The sequence below is a fragment of the Columba livia genome, chromosome 1 (assembly GCF_036013475.1).
Source record: "Columba livia isolate bColLiv1 breed racing homer chromosome 1, bColLiv1.pat.W.v2, whole genome shotgun sequence".
Lineage (NCBI taxonomy): Eukaryota > Metazoa > Chordata > Aves > Columbiformes > Columbidae > Columba > Columba livia.
Window position 1 is genome coordinate 166340120 of NC_088602.1, and position 17572 is coordinate 166357691.

At 48.9% G+C, this 17572-nt stretch overlaps 2 protein-coding genes across 2 annotated transcripts; one reads left to right on the forward strand and one right to left on the reverse strand.

Moving 5' to 3' along the window:
• Positions 1 to 1017: 1017 nt before the first annotated feature.
• Positions 1018 to 3195, reverse strand: LOC135576574 (uncharacterized). Its single transcript, XM_065042904.1, has 2 exons — positions 1287 to 3195; positions 1018 to 1195 (listed from the first exon to the last, which is right to left on the reverse strand). The coding sequence occupies exons 1-2, from the start codon at positions 2918 to 2920 to the stop codon at positions 1150 to 1152; spliced, it is 1680 nt and encodes a 559-aa protein (XP_064898976.1). The 5' UTR covers positions 2921 to 3195; the 3' UTR covers positions 1018 to 1149.
• A 2747-nt stretch (positions 3196 to 5942) lies between these two features.
• On the forward strand, positions 5943 to 17310 carry LOC135576575 (POTE ankyrin domain family member B-like). Its single transcript, XM_065042917.1, has 17 exons — positions 5943 to 7056; positions 7302 to 7475; positions 7555 to 7661; positions 8159 to 8293; positions 9200 to 9348; positions 9504 to 9580; positions 9837 to 9939; positions 10034 to 10098; positions 10215 to 10292; positions 11138 to 11290; positions 11440 to 11609; positions 11810 to 11903; positions 12519 to 12631; positions 13052 to 13193; positions 13551 to 13602; positions 13677 to 13817; positions 14102 to 17310. The coding sequence occupies exons 1-17, from the start codon at positions 6925 to 6927 to the stop codon at positions 14197 to 14199; spliced, it is 1983 nt and encodes a 660-aa protein (XP_064898989.1). The 5' UTR covers positions 5943 to 6924; the 3' UTR covers positions 14200 to 17310.
• The last annotated feature ends 262 nt before the right edge of the window (positions 17311 to 17572 follow it).

The window sequence follows — 17572 nt, forward strand, 5'->3', positions numbered from 1 at the left end:
CTAACAGGTATTATGCAACTAAACAAAATCTATCACTGTCTATCACTGTCGATATCTATCACTGTTGATATCCTCAGGTTCCTTCCGTTCCAGTGGTCTGCAGGTTCCACTTCTTCTTTCTTGGCAAGTACAGAACGACAGGTCATCGGGTCGCAGGGCTAGCTTCTTTTGAAGTTCCACCTGTCTCATTTGTTATCCATAGTTCACCAGTCTAGCATAGAAATCAGCAACCCTAAGAATAGCATTTATCAATGTCTTAACTAAGGGTACAAAGCAAGCATAAGGTAACCACGCTCGTGGTTCTGGGTAAGGACTGTACAGGGGACAAGCTGAGACTTTCAGCTTTAGCAGCACAGCCTATAACACTGATATAGGCCTAAAATCCTAATTTCCTATTTTCCTACAACAGTCCCCCATTTTCTCTTCAAAATTTCCCAATTTACTGATAACGATAATAAAGCTTCTGTTGATTCAAGAGATTACAGCAACAATTACAAAACATTGACATACAATGAATCAAAACAAAAATGATCACAAAGATAATTACAATGACAATGACAATCATCAAAATCTTCTTCACTAACGTTCCGAGATCAGGAAACCAGGAAGTCATCCATTGCCACAGGTCTGCGACACCCCAGTGAGCGTCATCTCGTTGAATTTGCTGCATAACATGACTAACTTTCCAGATTTTATCCACTTCAGTTATCAATTGCTTACTCTGATCGATATACATACAGCAACTGGAGTTTAGCATGGTACAGACACCTCCTTGTGAAGCTAACAGGATGTCTAAAGCCATTTGATTCTGTAAAACAATCTGAGATAGGTTACACAATTCTTGAATTTCTGGTGTCACTCCTTGATACCAATGCATATAATTTCTGATCTGAGTAAAACTGTTTTGCAGATAGAGCAAGTACTGCGTTACTGCCTCGTCCCCTTCCAGGAGGGCAGTTTTGGCAGACATAAAGGTAAACGGAACTGCCAAAACTCGCCCGAACAAAACTTCAGCAGGGCTGAGTTTAGTAGTAGCATGAGGAGTTGTACGAAGATCCCATAAAACAAGCGGTAGTGCTTCAGGCCATTTGAGACCTGTGTCTGCAGTGACTTTTGCCAAACGATCTTTAATAGTGCGATTCATCCGCTCTACCTGTCCGGAAGATTGTGGATGGTAGGGCGTGTGAAAGGCAGCCTGTATATCAAGAGCAACATAAACTTGCATTAGAACAGCAGCAGTAAAGTGTGGTCCCCTATCAGAATCAATAATTTCAGGGATACCGTACCTCGGAATGATATCACGAAGCAGGGTCTTAACCACAATTTTCGAATCGTTCTTGTGAGTAGGAAAGGCTTCCACCCAGTGCGAAAGTTGATCAACAATAACAAGAATGTACTTATATCCCATAGAAGGGGGGAGTTCTGCGAAATCAATTTGCAGTTTCTGGAAAGGAAAGTAAGCAGGCGGCCGCTTGCCAGGGACTGTTGTGACCTTTGTGACCCCATATTTCTTGCAAAGAGTACAAGAGTCAGTCAGGCGTTTCGCAGCACTGTAAACTCCAGGCGCTGCCCACAACTGTTGGATTTTAGAAGCTACAGCTTCAGGCCCCCCATGAGTACGATCGTGAATCCAGCGAGTTAGAGGAAGGACATACCTCATAGGCAATAAGGGTTTATCACCTAGTTTCCAGATGCCGTCCTGTTGCGTTGTTTCCCAGCGTTTCCATTTGTTGAGCTCTTCTTCATCCAGTTCATCATAAAGGGCAGGACCAACGGGAAAAGGAAGAAGGGTAGCAACCACAGTTGTAGCAGGAGATGCATCGTGGACTGCTGCCGCTCTCGCCGCAGAGTCGGCCAAGGCGTTGCCATGAGCGAAAGAATCAAGGCGTTTAGTATGAGCAGGAATGTAAATAACAGCAATTTCTCGTGGTTCCTGGATAGCGAGCAGCAAATCATGAATTAATTGTCCATGAGCAATAGTACGACCGGCGGAGGTCAAAAAACCGCTTTCTTTCCAAAGTGCGCCAACAGAATGACAAATGCCAAAAGCGTACTTAGAGTCTGTATAGATATTAACTCGGAGACCTTTAGCAAACGTTGCAGCATGAGTCAAGGCAATTAGTTCTGCGGCTTGTGCTCCAAGTGCTGGAGAGAGAGGTTCAGCAAAAAGTACGCGATTTTCAGTGGCAACAGCAAAACCAGTAAAATGCTTACCATGCAGATAGTAACTTGATCCGTCTGTGAACAGGTTAAGGTCAGGGTGGGCGAGAGGAACATCTTGCAAATCTTCTCTGGTTTTAGAATAAGTGGTGACGAATTGCACACAGTCGTGTGGGTCATTGGAAAGGTGCACCTCAGGTAGAAGGGTAGATGGGTTTAAGGGTTTTGACCGTTTTAAAGAGATATTATCAGTCAGTAACAGGATGGCTTCGTATCGATGTGTGCGCTGCGGTGAGAGAGACTTGGTAGCATATCGGGTTAGTAAAAGTTCAACTTCATGAGGCACGGCAACAATCAATTTGTGACCCAGAACAAGTGGGCGAACTTTTTCCACTAATTCCGCAGCTGCTGCTACTGATCTAAGGCAATGTGGCGACCCTTTGATAACTGGGTCAAGAGCAACTGAATAATAACCCACAGGTCTTTCATAGGGTCCATGAGGTTGTACTAGGACCCCCTTTGCAATGCCACCCTTCTCGGTAGCATACAAAGTGAAAGGTTTAGAGTAATTTGGCAGGCCTAAAGCTGGGGCTGTGACTAAGGCTTGCTTCAAAGATGCGAAGGCATCGGACAATTCTGGCATCCAGACAATTGGCTCTGGAGCTTTGTCCTTTGTAGTTTCAATAAGTGGTCTAGCTAGTTCGCTAAACCCTAAAATCCATGGTCGACAGAACCCAGCTTGGCCAAGGAAAGCTCTCATTTGTTTTTTAGTAACAGGTGGTGTAATTTGAAGAATAGCGTTGATTCTGTAGGGATCAATCTTTCGAACTCCTCCTGCTAAAACAAAGCCCAAATATTTTACCTCTGGTTCACAGAATTGTAACTTAGCTAATGAGGCACGATGACCCTTATGATATAGTCGAATGCAAAGGTGCTCTGTATCAATTGCACAGGCCTCCCGAGTTCGGCTAGCAACAAGCAAATCATCAACATATTGAATCAGTGCAGATTTGTTTGGCAATTCAATATCTTGGAGATCACATTTGAGAATTTGCGAAAACAAGGTAGGGGAAGCAGTAAAGCCTTGAGGGAGCCGAGTCCAAGTCAATTGGCGACCTTCCCAAGTGAAGGTAAACAAAGGTTGGCTTTCTTCTGCTACAGGAGCCTGTTGGCACTCTGTAACTTTTGACCAATTAGTCACTTTTTCATCACACTTTCGAATTGCTTCAATCAGATTATCAATTGCAACTAAATAGGTAGCTTTTTGGTCTTCCTCATGTAAGTTCCAATTTGGATCTTGTTCTGGCCAGGGATTACGTCCCTGTATCTGTTCAGCCAATTCTTTATCTTTAGCCAGGATCTTTTGTTTCTCCTCATGTGTAAATAATTCGGACAAAAGTGTTTGCATATCATTCCAGCTGGGAGAGTAATCTCGGGCAATAGTTCGAATTATTTTAGAACATCGCTCCGCGTCATCACGGAGTCGCGGCATTTTATCATGCCAGAGTAAAAGATCACCTGGTTTCCAGGGGTAATGTGTAGTTACCCTGAGAAGCGGTGGCTGGTTGCCAGCATTACTACGACCAGCTCTGGGATTAGCCACATAGGATAAAGTCATAGGGAAAATACCTGCAGGTGAATCAGTTTTGGGCTTAGAATTGTCACTTATTTCATCATCCAGATAAGCAAGTAGTTGGTGTTTATTCATGCTCTTCTGGAGTTGTTTTCGTTTTCGTATATCAGCATAGTCAAACCACAAATACAAATAGTCCATTTGTTGGGGCTGGCGGTCCTCCAGGATTTTACGGAGAGACTGCAATTTAGTTTCTTCAAATGAGCCATAAATCGGCCACCGATCATCAAGGGAAGCCCCAGGCACTCTGCTTATAAAAGGCCAATCATCTTGGCAGAGGGCAATTAATCTTTTTATGTGCAACCCTGCGGTTCCTGACAATCTTCCCCAATTTGAAATCATTTCAGCCAAAGGCGTATTTTTAGGAACTGAGGGTCCAGCCCCCATCCTTGTAAATATATTTAGAGACTTGAACTCTAATAAAAATATAAAGAAAAGAAACAAATCGGGAGAACAGGAGAGACTCGAACTCACCTGTCCCTGGCCAGGTCCCGTTGTTTCAGTTTATGCTGCAGAGTCCCATCTGGGTCGCCAACTGAAAAAAAAGGTCGTAGGTAGGCGCTGGGTAGAGACTCGAACTCTTGTGGGTTACTCTGAGCAGTATTTATTGTAGAAGATTCACAGGAACAGCAGCGTTGGGTCACCTCCTCAGAGAGTGACAATCATACAGCAGTATAACTAGTCATTATATAGGGTTCTAACAGGTATTATGCAACTAAACAAAATCTATCACTGTCTATCACTGTCGATATCTATCACTGTTGATATCCTCAGGGTCCTTCCGTTCCAGTGGTCTGCAGGTTCCACTTCTTCTTTCTTGGCAAGTACAGAACGACAGGTCATCGGGTCGCAGGGCTAGCTTCTTTTGAAGTTCCACCTGTCTCATTTGTTATCCATAGTTCACCAGTCTAGCATAGAAATCAGCAACCCTAAGAATAGCATTTATCAATGTCTTAACTAAGGGTACAAAGCAAGCATAAGGTAACCACGCTCGTGGTTCTGGGTAAGGACTGTACAGGGGACAAGCTGAGACTTTCAGCTTTAGCAGCACAGCCTATAACACTGATATAGGCCTAAAATCCTAATTTCCTATTTTCCTACAACAGAGACTTTCAAGATAGGTTTTGTATACTTTGTATTATTTTCTCTATTCTTATTAGTAGCGTTCGTAAAACATTTTTAATTTTTCCAACTTTCTTCTCTCTGTCCTTCTTTCACTCCCGATCGCCTGTCCTTGGTGGGAAGGGGGGAGAGGGAGGGGCAAAAGGGGGAAGTGGGGGGGAGAGGAGGTTAACAATACATCTGCCAGGGTTTTATTGTCACCCCGCAATCTAAACCCACAACAAACCCCCACTTTGAGACCTGCAAGTGCAGAAGAACCATTGTGCTCCAGGTCTGGCTGGGCAGCAGCAGAAGCAGCCAGCTCCGGAGGTTCACCTGGCCCAGTCCTCATCACTTCAAGTGCAAGCAGACAGACAGCTAGGCATGACAACTTTGAGAAGCCACCCTTCACAAAGACACCAAAACACACTTGGCAAACACGTGCCTCAAACCAGCACCATCTACTGAAACAGAGAAAGAAACTTCACAGCAGAGTCGGTTGTACTGTTAAGTGACATTCTTTGTTTTATTCCTGATGGGGAACACTTCAGATCATCCTCCATCAGTGCTCCAAAGACTGGATGCTCTTGTGTTGCTTGTATTCACACAATTATTACATATGCATTACAATATCTGAAAATTTTGACATACAGTACAGTATACCAGGAAGTAATTGATGATGTTAGTTATAATTGTCTAGTTTCTTACTTACAATAAAACTCTTAATTATTAGTTAGAAGTAAACTAAGCACTCTGCTTCTAAACAATGTATTAATTAATCTTCTGTCTCCCTCTTGTCATGCAGAAGGATCCAGAACTGGAAAAATATCCCCTCCTTTTGCAGGTGGTCAGGAAGCAATTATCTCATGTCAATTGGCTAACGACAGCTACATCAGTAACGATGGGTACGGAACTTAATCACAGCATCCATTAATTTAGCAGCTTCTCAGTACGTTCCCAGTAGCCCCGAGGGGGTGTCACTGACAGACGGATCCTTCAACAGCCTGCACACGGCCGCGAACTGGGCTCCTGAACCGCAGCTGTGCAAACGGCACATTCGCAAACGCATTTCCCGGCCGCCCGGCCCCGCGGGAGCCCCAGCGCCGGAGCCGCAGCCCGCTCGCCCCGGGCCGGCGTCACCCCGCCCGCTGTGACGGCCCCGGCCCTCCCGCTGTGACGCCCCGAGCTGCCGCTTTTAAGCCGCCCCCTGCAGCCGCCGGCTCTCAGTGCTGTCGCCGCCGCAGCGGGACCGGCAGTGCGTGTGTGGCTCGGAGCGTCGGGAGCTGCGACCCAGCTCGGGACTCGCCTCTTCTCGGCTCTTCTCGCCTTCGCAACGCCCTCTAACGTTGCTCTCCTGGGACTCGGTTCTGGGCTTCTCTTGCCCTCTCCGTGCCCTCTACCCTTGTCCGCCAGGGGCTCGGTTCTGGGCTTCTCTTGCCCTCTCCGCGCCCACTCCCCTTGGTCTCCGGGGCTCGTCAGAGTCCGCCGGGCGACTCCTGCGACTGCTCATTCCGGAGCGGGCCGTGCCCTCGTCTCCCCCGCACCAGGCAGAGCTCCATGGCACTGCTCAGGAGGGTGCGGGAGCGGCCGCCGTCTGACGGCGCTTCCGCGCCCAGCACCGCCGGGGCCTCGGAGCTCCGGGAGAAGCGCCGGGGCGGGCTGCACGGCGCGGCCGCCCGTGGCGACCTGGCCTGGCTGCAGCAGCGCTGGTGGCGGAAGAGATTCTCCATCAACTCGCGGGATGCCAACAAGCAGTAAGAGGCGGGCAGTGCCCATAGCGAAGACACACGTGCTCTGGCTGGAAGAGCCGGCGAAGCCCCACACGATCGCAAGCACCCTAGGGACAGGCCGGCTCCACAGCGCTGCCCTTAGCGGAGGCCCGCCCCAGCTGGGACAGGAGCCAGCGGATGCGCTCTGGCACCAGAAACCTTGCTTTTGGCTGCTTTTTTGGCAGTTGAGCCTTGTGCCCCTAGGTGGTTGGCACCACAGCCTGAAACGATGTCTTCAGCCGTCTTCTCTGTGCTAACTGGATGTATTTAATTTCTAGGACGCCTCTGCATCTTGCTTGTGCGAACGGCCATGCAGATGTCGTTCGCTTTCTGGCAGGAAAGCGGTGCCAGCTCAACCCTCATGGCATGTTTGAGAAAACACCACTGATGCTGGTACGTGGAATATGTTACGCTGTCGTACGTGGGGCTTGTCGATTGTGCACCGAGCCATGCCTGGCTTGCGTGATTCTTTACGTAGGCCTGCATAGAAGCAGGTATGTTGCAGTCAGTGGGGAAGGGGCATATGTTGCCTAATGTTTGAAGGCGCTCGTACTTTCCCGTGTTGGGAAGATGCAGGAGCTCTGACAGAGAGAAAGGTACGTGTTGGAAGTTACTCCTCCTTTGTGGCTTGTTTCCAGGCGGTAGAGCACGAGCACAAAGACTGCGTGACTGCTCTGCTGGAGCACGGTGCCGACCCTGACCACAGAGGTGCTGGCGGCAACACTGCCCTTCACATGGCTGCCATCATGCCCAGCAAAGCGATGGTGGAGCTCTTACTCGAGCACAATGCCCAGATTGAGGCTAAGAATGTGGTAAGCTTGGGTTTCGGGTAAGGCTTCTCTTCCAAAGCCTTTCCTGTGTTCTTCTAAGGGAGACGATTTCTCCTTTCAGTTGGGATACACACCTCTTGCCATTGCCATCCTCCAACGCCACGAAGAGATGGTTGAGTTCCTCATTCAAAAAGGAGCTGATGTGCACACTCGAGATCTGCATGACAGGTGAATTCTCGTCAAAAGTGTGCGTGGGACTCCTGAGCATTGTTCAGGCTGGCTTGATGGGAGCCATAGGAATGAGCTTTGAAAAAGCACCAGGAGCTGCCCAGAAGGAGCTCCTTCTGTGCCACTTGTGAGAGCAGACCCGCGCTCGGCTGCTCTCTTACCTCAGGGGATGATCTCTGCACTGAGGGCTGCAAGCAAGCGTTGGCTGTAGTGCCAGCACACACACACACGTGTGCGTGAGCGTGCACACACGTGCACACAGAAACACAGACACACACACACACCTCCCCGAGTCTGCTCCGGGAAACGCTTGGCCTGGAGACCTCCCGAGGTCCCACCACCCTCAACTGTCTGACGCATCCACGTGTTCTGCTGTAATTTTGCTCTGCCTGGGTGAGGGGAAATGATTTGTTTGAGGAGCGAAGAAGGACTCAAGTAATGGCAAGGCAATGTTTGCAGAAGCTGAGGTATTTCCTGTCATTTCTTGGATGCTTTAGGACCACTCTTGTGATTGCCGCTTATGCTGGGAATGTGAATGTACTACGGCTTCTTCTTCAGCATGGTGTTGATCTTTTTCATCGAAACAAGTATGGCTCTGATGTTTTCGCTTGTCACCGTCAGTTTAAGCCTGAGTAAGTGTTTTACATCCTGGTTAGAGCAGCTGCATTGTCAGCATGTCTGTGTTGAGGGGCAGCCCTTTTTTCTTGAATGGGGTGTTGAGACCTTTGAAGCTGGGCTCAGTGACATCTTGTGATGCGTCTCTTTCTGTGTCAAGGGTTGATTTGCAAGCTGAGGAAAACTTCCCTCCACAGCTCTGTTTGAGAATTCACCTGCGTGCTGCCAAGCTCCACCCAACTGACTAGCAGCTACCTGCCTTTTGTTTCAGAGGGGATCCAACCAATATCCCTGATGCATTAAAATCTTCAGAGGTTTTCCTCCTCTTGTGGGTAGCTTTGCTCCCCTGACTGTTCCTTCCCTAAGGTGGCTACGTGTCCTTAACAGCTAGGCTGAATGAAATAGCCCTCTCCTAGTGACGGTAGCCTACTGCTGGGTGAATGAACAGCATTATGCCCACAAGTATGCCTTGACAAGCCATAAACAACTGCCCATGACCTCTTTTTGCTGAATCTGGGCTTTGTGTCTTCTCCCCCTGCCCATTCTGTCATCCCATACGGATGTGGAGCAGGAGAGAAGGGTGCTGGGGTAAACTGTGGAGTAAAAACCTCTTTAGGAACAAAGCATGTTTGAGGATTGCTCTAGCAAAACAAGAGGCTGGTTCCTTCCCTGCATGCTTCTAGCACGGGATCGGTCTTGTGCTAATGCACCATTTTGCACAGCAGCCTTGGTCTGGAGGATGTCCTTACTATTTTCTTGAGTTTGGGGGTTTTTTGTCTTTAGTTCTGCTTGTGAAGCAACCCTGAAAGTGGTGTCTCTTCAGAGCCCAGACTGACCCTCTGCCAGAGCTGTTAGCAAATGACATGTGTGCAATGTAGTGGGGATAAGATCACCGAGTTAATTTCCTTCCTTTTTCTATGTAGAGTTATAAAGACACTGGAGGAATATGAAAACTGTAAAAGAACAGGAGAACGCTCTGTAGGAGGCACAGGAGGTCCAGCAGTACCTGAGATCTCTTGCTCTGGGACGACTGCTGCCCCTCCCATGGGAGCACCTGTGCAGACTGGAGCAGGTAGGATCCCTCAGCATGGAGGAGGTGATGAGGACAAATCGCTGAGGCCTTAAGGACAATGAGAACCCTTTGTTAAATGCAGGGCCTGGGGGACGGGAAAAGACACAGTTAAACAAGCACTCACGACTGCATTGTGCCTCTTCTCTCCTTTGAAGGTGTCTTGCCAGAAGCTGGAGCACAGCAAGAGGAGGAATGTGACTCCGTGTCTGATTTAGACCTAACTTCTCTGAAGGTGGGGCCCAACTGGGCTTGCTTACTTTTGAGCTCTTTTCCTTCTGCTTCTGACACAGGCTTGGAATGCCAGCATCTCTTCAGTCAAAACAGACACTTAAGATCATCGAGTCCAGCTGCACAGCTGGCACTGCCAAGTCCAGAACTGAACCATGTCCCTTAGCAATACATCTACATGTCCCCTGAATACCTCCAGGAATGGAGACGGGTCCAGAAGGAGTTTGTGCCAGTTCTAACGCATGTCTTAATTCACACAGACTGATTCTGAAGGTCCAGAGGAAGTGTCAGCTGTCATGCTGCCTCATGGTGCAAACCAACAAGGAGCGTGTGCGCAGCCTGTTGCAGAGGAGCATCACATTGGTAATTTCCTAAGCTTCTCTGGAGTGAAGCGGGTGGGGAAAAGCAGAGTGAAATAAGCACTCACAGCAGTGTGGCGCTTCTTATCTCTTTGTAGGTGTGTTGCCAGCAGCAGGTGCAGCACAAGAAGAAGAAGATTTTGACCTCTCTTCTTTGGATGAGGTACTTTGTCTTCCCGAGCTAACAGAATTGTTGCACTTGTAAAGCCCAGCTGCTGAAAGCTGTTGCTGCAGATTCCTCTCCTCACTGTCTGTCTGTCTGTGTTCTTGCTCGCTCAGGTTTTTGCACTGGAGAGAGAAGAGCTTCCGCTCAAGAAGGAGGCTTCAACACAAACCGATGGTCAAGGCGACACTGAGGTGACTCTTGGGGCCTGATGCACATATCTATAAATCAAGCCTGTCAGGTTAAGGAGACCTGTTCTTGCTACTGAGTTCCTTTTGGAGTGCTGCTAAGAGGCACTTTTTGAATCAGGACCTGAAGCCTCTTTTGGATCACTTTTTGTTCCCATTGTGAAGCAGAGGTGCAGCATGAAGAGGGAAAACGTACGGTTAGAAAAAAGTTGGTGGCACAGACTCTCAGCCTCTGTTTGGAGGAGGAAAATACAGAAGCATTTTCTGTGTATTAGGAGAGAGAAAGCATCCTGATGAGCTGCCAGTCGTTTGGATGTGCTCAGCTGAGAAAGGTGCCGGCAGATGCCTGCTGGTGGTGGCCAAAATCTCTCATCTTTGAATTCACTGAGTCATAGAAGCTTAGAATGGTTTGGGTTGGACAGGTCCTCTAAAGATCATTTAGTCCAAAGCCCTGCTGTGGGCAGGGTCGTCGTCCACTAGATCAGCTTGCTCTAAACCATGCCCAGCCTGACTTTGAACAATTCCAGGGATGGGGCACCCACAACTTCTCTGGGCAGCCTGCTCCAGTGTCCCACCACCCTTGTTCCAGCCCTCTGATCATTTCTGTGGCCCTCCTCTGGACCCACTCGAACAGGCCCATGTCTTCCTTGTGCTGGGGACCCAAGAGCTGGAGGCAGTAGTCCAGGTGGGGCTCACAAGAGCAGAGCAGAGCAGAAGGGGAGAATCACCTCCCTCCACCTGCTGGCCATGCTGAAGATCAGTCTAATGATATGATCCCATGACTAAAAGCGTGTGTCCTGTTGTCATCTTCCTACTGACTGCTCCCTGCTCATGGAACACCATTTCTTTAGGGATTCATCAGGTGGCTGCGGCAGGAGCTTGTCAGCGCTCTCAGAAACTGCTCCAGAGCAGAAGTTTCACTTGAAGTCGAGAAGCGCTGCAGCAGGGACCTGCAGCAACAGAAACTGCAGCTGCAGAAGGAACTGAACCATTCTAAAGCTCAGGTAGGGAGAAAGCCTGTCTCTTGCCTCTTGGCAGGGACCCAGGCCTCTTCTGCTGCAAACCAGAGTGAGGAACGGAGCCTTGGTTGAGGGTCCACTCCTTTTTTTCAAGCCTAAGCTGACTACTGCGGATTCTTGCTTTGGTTTGACAGCTGCAGGAACTGCAAGAACGGCTGATCCGGAGCGAGTGTTATGCCGAGGCCCTGGAGAGTGCCATAAAGAATAAGGAGAGGGAGCTAACAGCTGCCAGGAACCTGCAGAGCCTTCTGGTCACCTCTTCTGGAACTGCAGCTATCCCAGAGCTGGAAGAACGCATGCAACAGTAAGGAAGTCACACAGCAGGGCAAGGCTTTGCTTTCTGCGATTGTGGGAAAACAACTGGACTGCCTTTGTGCATGCCAGCAAGATAATACCACGTGTTTTTCAAAGACGCTTTTGTTTCAGATGAGGTTCTATCACACTCTTCCTTTGGGATTTGTGCTCTTGTGGACTTCTGTGATAAGAGCTGTCCTTCTTTTTTAGGCTCCAAGTCGGAATGGCCAAGCTGGAAGCCACAGGCCGGCAACAAGCCAACACCATGGAAGCCCTTCTGAAAGAGCTGCGAGCCTCTGCCTCAGTAAGCTAGTCAAAACCTTCCCTTTTCACGAGCTCCCAGAGACGAGTTCCATGTTCAGGTGGGGAAATTTGAAGAAGAGGTTTTCCCAGAGAGCCTGGGAGAGATAATTTCCTCTGTTCTGCTGACTACTGGCTGCCCTCTGAGTCCTGCTTCCCCATTCCACAGCTTTCTGGCCTTGAGAGTTGTCCCATGAGACTATAGCCAGTCCTACATCAGTCCCACCTAATGCCGTCTTTGTGAAGGACTTGGCAGTCTGGGACTGGCTTTAGTATTTTCTGCTTTAGAACACTTGTGAGGCTGAGGCCTCAGGCAGCACTTCAGACAGTCGTGCTGTAGAGGCATTTGGTACCTTCAGCTGCAGACGTTCCTTGGGCTCTGGTGGTGCCGAGCGCTTCATCCCAAAGCCCTGACTGGCGTCATCAGACTGTGACAGGGGTTCTTCAGTTGCCTCTGCTCTGGTGCCCTTCCTGTTTTAGGGACTATGGGTTCCTTGGCCACAAGATGTGGGCCCGTAATGCAATCAGAAGACCTCCAAAGATGAGAATCTGTCTGCACCTTCTGCATGGAGATCTGTTCCTGTGCTCTGCGGGTGATGTATCTTTGCTCTTTTCACAGCGTGGGAGCGAAAGCAAGGAATTGAAGAAGCCGGCTGAGAAGAAACGCCAATTGGAAGCGATTCTGGACGAAACACAGACAACTAATGGCACCCTGGAGGAAGAACCTAGCGGGTATGGCTTTTTAGTGCTTTAAAAAACCAGCACGTTGAGTAAGAGTCAAGCACTGCTGAACTCTAATGTAATAGCACATACTAACCACTTGGGAGCAAATTCAAGCCTCACATTCCATCTTATAAGGTGCTTCTTTGCATAAGCCCGTGGTTTTAGAAAGCTACACAAGGCCTCTCAAATGTAAGCTGCCTGCTGTTCTCCTGGGAGGGAAGGAAATCTTTTCTTCCTCTGTGCAAGTAGACTTTAGGCCCTCCAAGTGATGTGTGGTACTGGAGCACTGGTTGCTCTCAGCAATTCCTGGCCTGTCAAGTACATTACAGACAGATGAAGGAAGCCATGGCTGTGCTGCTCACCTAAGAGGAGGTGAAAAATACCGACTTTTGCTTTGTTTCATGCTTTCCTTACTAATTTGCTGCGCAGCTTGGAGACGCTTCTGGAGGCATCTCAGACAAAGCTGATGGAATATACAGTGAGGAAGAGAGAGTCCCAGCCCAGTTTCCAGAGAGGCCTGAAGAACAGCTGTTCTGAGGTGGCCAAGCAAGTTGGTAAACAGAGAAGAAAGGTGAGCTCTGGTTTGTTTAGTGGACTGGAGGTGATTCTTTTTTCTGCTGGAACCTCTATGATTCTCGTCCTATACTTTTTTCCATGTTGCTGTTTATCTGTTAGCTGTATTTTTCAATTGATTGAATTCTCTTGATGCTCCTGCTGCTGTTGTAGCAGTGGATGGTGATGACGTTGAGGAACACAGATGTAGTTACCCAGATGGCTAAAAACCATGAGCCAGGAGTCCCAGCAGGGCTGCGGAGCTCAATGGCCTCTCCAAGCAGGACGCAGTCCCGGGGCCCCAAGTGAGAAGAGCAGAGAGGGTCATCATCATCATCATACCACAAGATTTTAATACTTTTGAATGCTCTGTCAGCAGGTGACAAAAGGAGTCTCAATGGCCTCCCGCCTTCCGGATTTCCACAGATGTGAGTGACATTAGAGCTCTCTCTTTGACTTGCTTTTGGTTTGCCACCTACAAGTTGGTGACATTTCCCAACAGCTGGAGGTGCAGTTGCAACAACACATGCAGCAGGCAAGATAAACCCAGGACCTGTGAGAAGTTTTTCCGCTTTGCGTGGGACTCAGGAACAACCAGTCTGGAACCTGGGCTTAGCCTCAAAAGTCATTCGGGACTCCCGTGGTAGGTCACAGCCAAGTAAAGCATTCTAAAAGAGAGATGGGAGAAAGAGCTGGACAAGAAATAAGGCAAAAACCACAAGAGGTTGATCCCTATCTCCACGGAACGCAATTTTCCACTTGTGTCTGTAGCCCACAGGCTGTAGCTTTGTTGTTGACACATCTGAGTGTCTGGTTTTCTGGATCTGGATCTGCACATTAGTGCTGTACTTCCAGAATCCAGTTTCCAGTGCCACCTTTGGCCCAGCCTGCTGTATAAACTAACAGCCCACACTAACCCTTCCCCAGCCACTGCTGAGCCTCCAGCGCCATCAGCCCTGACAAGATGCCAGAGCAGAGGAAGTGCCGGTGCCCGAAACCAGGGTGGTCGCAAGAGAGAGGAATGAAGCCTGCAAACCTTCACATTCCATCTTGTGCAGCCATTGCCCTGCGTCTGGTGCCAGCTGTACTGTTGCAGCGTGCTATTTAATAAACTGTGTCGTCTAGTCCGTGTCTTCGTTTTGCTGCCCAATTGGAGTGCTTGGGACCTCGTGGGTTTGGATGAGGACAGTCCTATCTTTGAAGGCTCGCTCAGGCTCTCAACCCATGCAGGCACTTAGCACGTCTCTCTCTGCCCTTGCTCTGATGGAATACCAGTCGTGCAGACGCCTCCAAGAGGGAACACACATCTCTGTCCTTTTCCCCTGAGGAGGCCTGAGACATGGTTGTACTCAGGTCGGGGACTAGCGCTGAGCTACTGCTACTACTCAGTTATCGGACTCTTCCTGCCACCCTAGAGCAATCCTCCTGGTGGTCTGGGCAGAAGGTGGTGGTTGAGCTTCTGGTAGCCATGGAAGCTTTGCAGTTCCCAGAGCGATCTGATGGATTTGTTGCCCGCCGAGGGGAAAGGTGCGAAGAAGTGGGCAGAAGCTGGGACGGGGGAATGGCACCTCAGCCAAAGGAAAACACTTTTCTATTGTGAGGGTGGCGAGAGAGCAGTGTCAGGGAAATGAAATGGATTCAAGTGACTCAGAAACATAAGGAAAGGAAAGGGCCAGACCTGGTTTTGGCTCTTCAGCAAAGAGATGTCTCCAGGGGCTCTGAGATCCTCTGTGGGCTGAGCGTGGTCACGATTGTGATCCTGCTGGCAGCTGGGGACACCACGTGCAGCAAAGCACTCCCCTTCCTGGACTCCACGCTGAAATTCGGTTGGAAGCAAGAACCATCATTGACTCTAGTGTGTGGGCCCTGGTCTGTTTGGGAGCGGAGGGTGGGCTTCAAAGCTCAGCAGGGCTCTGGGAGGAAACCCCTGCTGGGCATTTCCCAGCTGACACGCGCAACTCCGATCTCTCCCACTGACGTGGGCCTTCCCTGGCATAACCCAGCATTGACTGTGGGATTTGCATGAGCAACCTCAAGTGCCATTTAAAGCTGCCACTGTCCTCCCACCTCAAAGTACGCGCTTTGGTACATCCTTTGTGAACTCCAAATGAAGGGAGAACCTTTAGACTTGCAGCTGGTTTAACCTCCTAGCCAAGCAAGGATCTGTTCCCTCTCTCCCTCTCAGTTGCCAGGAGAATAATAAGCCCCACAGAATTAGTAACTCAAAGGTTTCACTCTGAATACATCACAGCTGTGGAAAATATATACCCCAGCTTGCTAGGCTGATGACTTGCAACTGTATCCGAAACAATCATCCTGGGAATTCCCAGGCTGCTTCCCAGCACCAGCCTTTAGCAGGAAACATCTTGAAATTTGAAGCCCGAACTTGTAAGACCTAGAAATGTGAGGTGGTGGGGATCTAAAAGTTCTCAGTGTGTCCTCAAGGGTGGGCACAGCGTGCAGGAGTCGGCAGTACAGCACAGGTTGGGTAGGAAAGGACGAGGCCTCTTCTCTTCTGCTTCCGATACGTACAAGAGAACCGTGCGGTCAGGCCCAGTCAACATGGGTTTATGAAAGGCAGGTCCTGTTCAATCAGCCTGATCTCCTTCTATGACAAAGTGACCCACCTAGTGGATAAGGGAAAGGCTGTTGTTGTTGTGTATTTAGACTTCAGGAAGGCCTTTGACACAGTATCCCACAGCCTTCTCCTGGAGAAGCTGGCAGCTCATGGCCTGGATGGGTGTACTCTGCAATGGATAAAGAACTGGCTGGAGGGCTGGACCCAAAGAGTTGTGGTGAACGGAGACAAATCCAGTCAGCGTCCGGTCACAAGTGGTGTTCCCCAGGGCTCAGTATTGGGGCCAGTTCTGTTGAATGTCTTTAACAATGATCTGGATAAGGCAACTGAGTGCACGCTTAGTAAGTTCACGGATGACACCATCTTGGGTGGAAGTGTTGTTCTGCCACTTGGGTCACAATAACCCCAGGCAGCTCTACAGGCTCAGGGAAGAGTGTCTGGAAACTGCCTGGTGGAAAATGTCTTGGGGGTGTTGATTGACAGCCGGCTGAACATGAGCCAGCAGTGTGCCCAGATGGCCAAAAGGCCAACAGCATCTGGACTCGTATCAGGAATAGTGTGGCCAGTAGGACTAGAAAAGTGATTGTGCCACTGTACTCGGCACTGGTGAGGCCGCACCTTGAAGGAGACGATGGAACAAACATTCTTTAATTCACAGCCATGAAACAGGAGGCACTTGGTTGTGCTGAACATTGGTAAACGCTGGTTTTTATTCTTCGTGTGATAGATACTGTGTGCCAAGGCTGAGAGTGGTTATCTAAACTCCTACATTGTGACTCTCATTAGAACATGACCTGGTGTCTGAGAATGATGTTGCCATCTTTGTTGCCCAGAGATGCTGGCTACCAGTGAAGAACAGCTGTAGAGTTAGTCAAGGGAATCTTGATTTCTAACTCTGTCCTGGTTTTGTTAAAGAACAAGTTTCTCTTTTAGTGAATTTGCCTGTCAGCTAATTTGCCTGTCATATTAGCCGCGTTTTCCTGGAAAACCAGGCACATGTTTTGGTAAACACAGCAATGGAATGCAAACTTATTGATAAGCACAGTTGGAAATCTCGCGAGAGGGGCAATGAGAAACCGGTGACCAAGAAACTGACCAACGGTGTATAACATTCCATTCACGTGAATATTTCATATAAAAGTGGGAGATGACGAGGATCTCGCCCCTTTTGCCTTCTGCTTATGGCCGACATTAGGAGAGGACCTTGCTAGTCGTCCCTGCGAACTGAGGCCTAGTGAGAGACTGAATCCAGCTCCGGTTGGCTGCAGAATCCAATCCAGGACTTTGGGTGCCAGCTCTGCAGTTGCTGAGACTTTCAAGATTGGTTTTGTATATTTTGTATTATTTTCTCTATTCTTAGTAGTAGCATTAGTAAAACATTTTTAATTTTTCCAACTCTCTTCTCTCTGTCCTTCTTTCCCTCCCGATCGCCTGTCCTTAGTGGGAAGGGGGGAGCGGAAGGGGCAAAAGGGGGAAGTGGTGGGGAGAGGAGGTTAACAATACATCTGCCAGGGTTTTATTGTCACCCCGCAGTCTAAACCCTCGATAGATAATTGGCACCCAACGTGGGGCAAGAGAAAGGGGTACATTTGAAGATTTTTGACTTTTCTACTGCTCTGACGTGCCTTTCAATTTTCTTGGCACAGTGCCAACTGATACAGTTGTGATACTCTTGCATCTGTTTGCTTCGGATATTATTTAGTGGTGATGATGATACTGTGTGGTTTGGCACTGGTTTATTTAATTATACTGCAGCCGCTAATGTATTTTTATTCATTTTTGCTTTACCTTGAAAAGCCTCCGGGAGAGATTAAAGAGCA

Excerpts from the sequence above, each read along its gene's own strand:
- LOC135576574 (XM_065042904.1), bottom strand. The coding sequence starts at position 2,920 with ATGAGAGCTTTCCTTGGCCAAGCTGGGTTCTGTCGACCATGGATTTTA. Across the intron at positions 1,196-1,286 it reads CTTCGTGATATCATTCCGAG|GCTGCCTTTCACACGCCCTA; the intron begins GTACGGTATCCC and ends CTTGATATACAG.
- LOC135576575 (XM_065042917.1), top strand. The coding sequence starts at position 6,925 with ATGTATTTAATTTCTAGGACGCCTCTGCATCTTGCTTGTGCGAACGGC. Across the intron at positions 7,662-8,158 it reads ACTCGAGATCTGCATGACAG|GACCACTCTTGTGATTGCCG; the intron begins GTGAATTCTCGT and ends TGGATGCTTTAG. Across the intron at positions 11,610-11,809 it reads CTGGAAGAACGCATGCAACA|GCTCCAAGTCGGAATGGCCA; the intron begins GTAAGGAAGTCA and ends CTTCTTTTTTAG.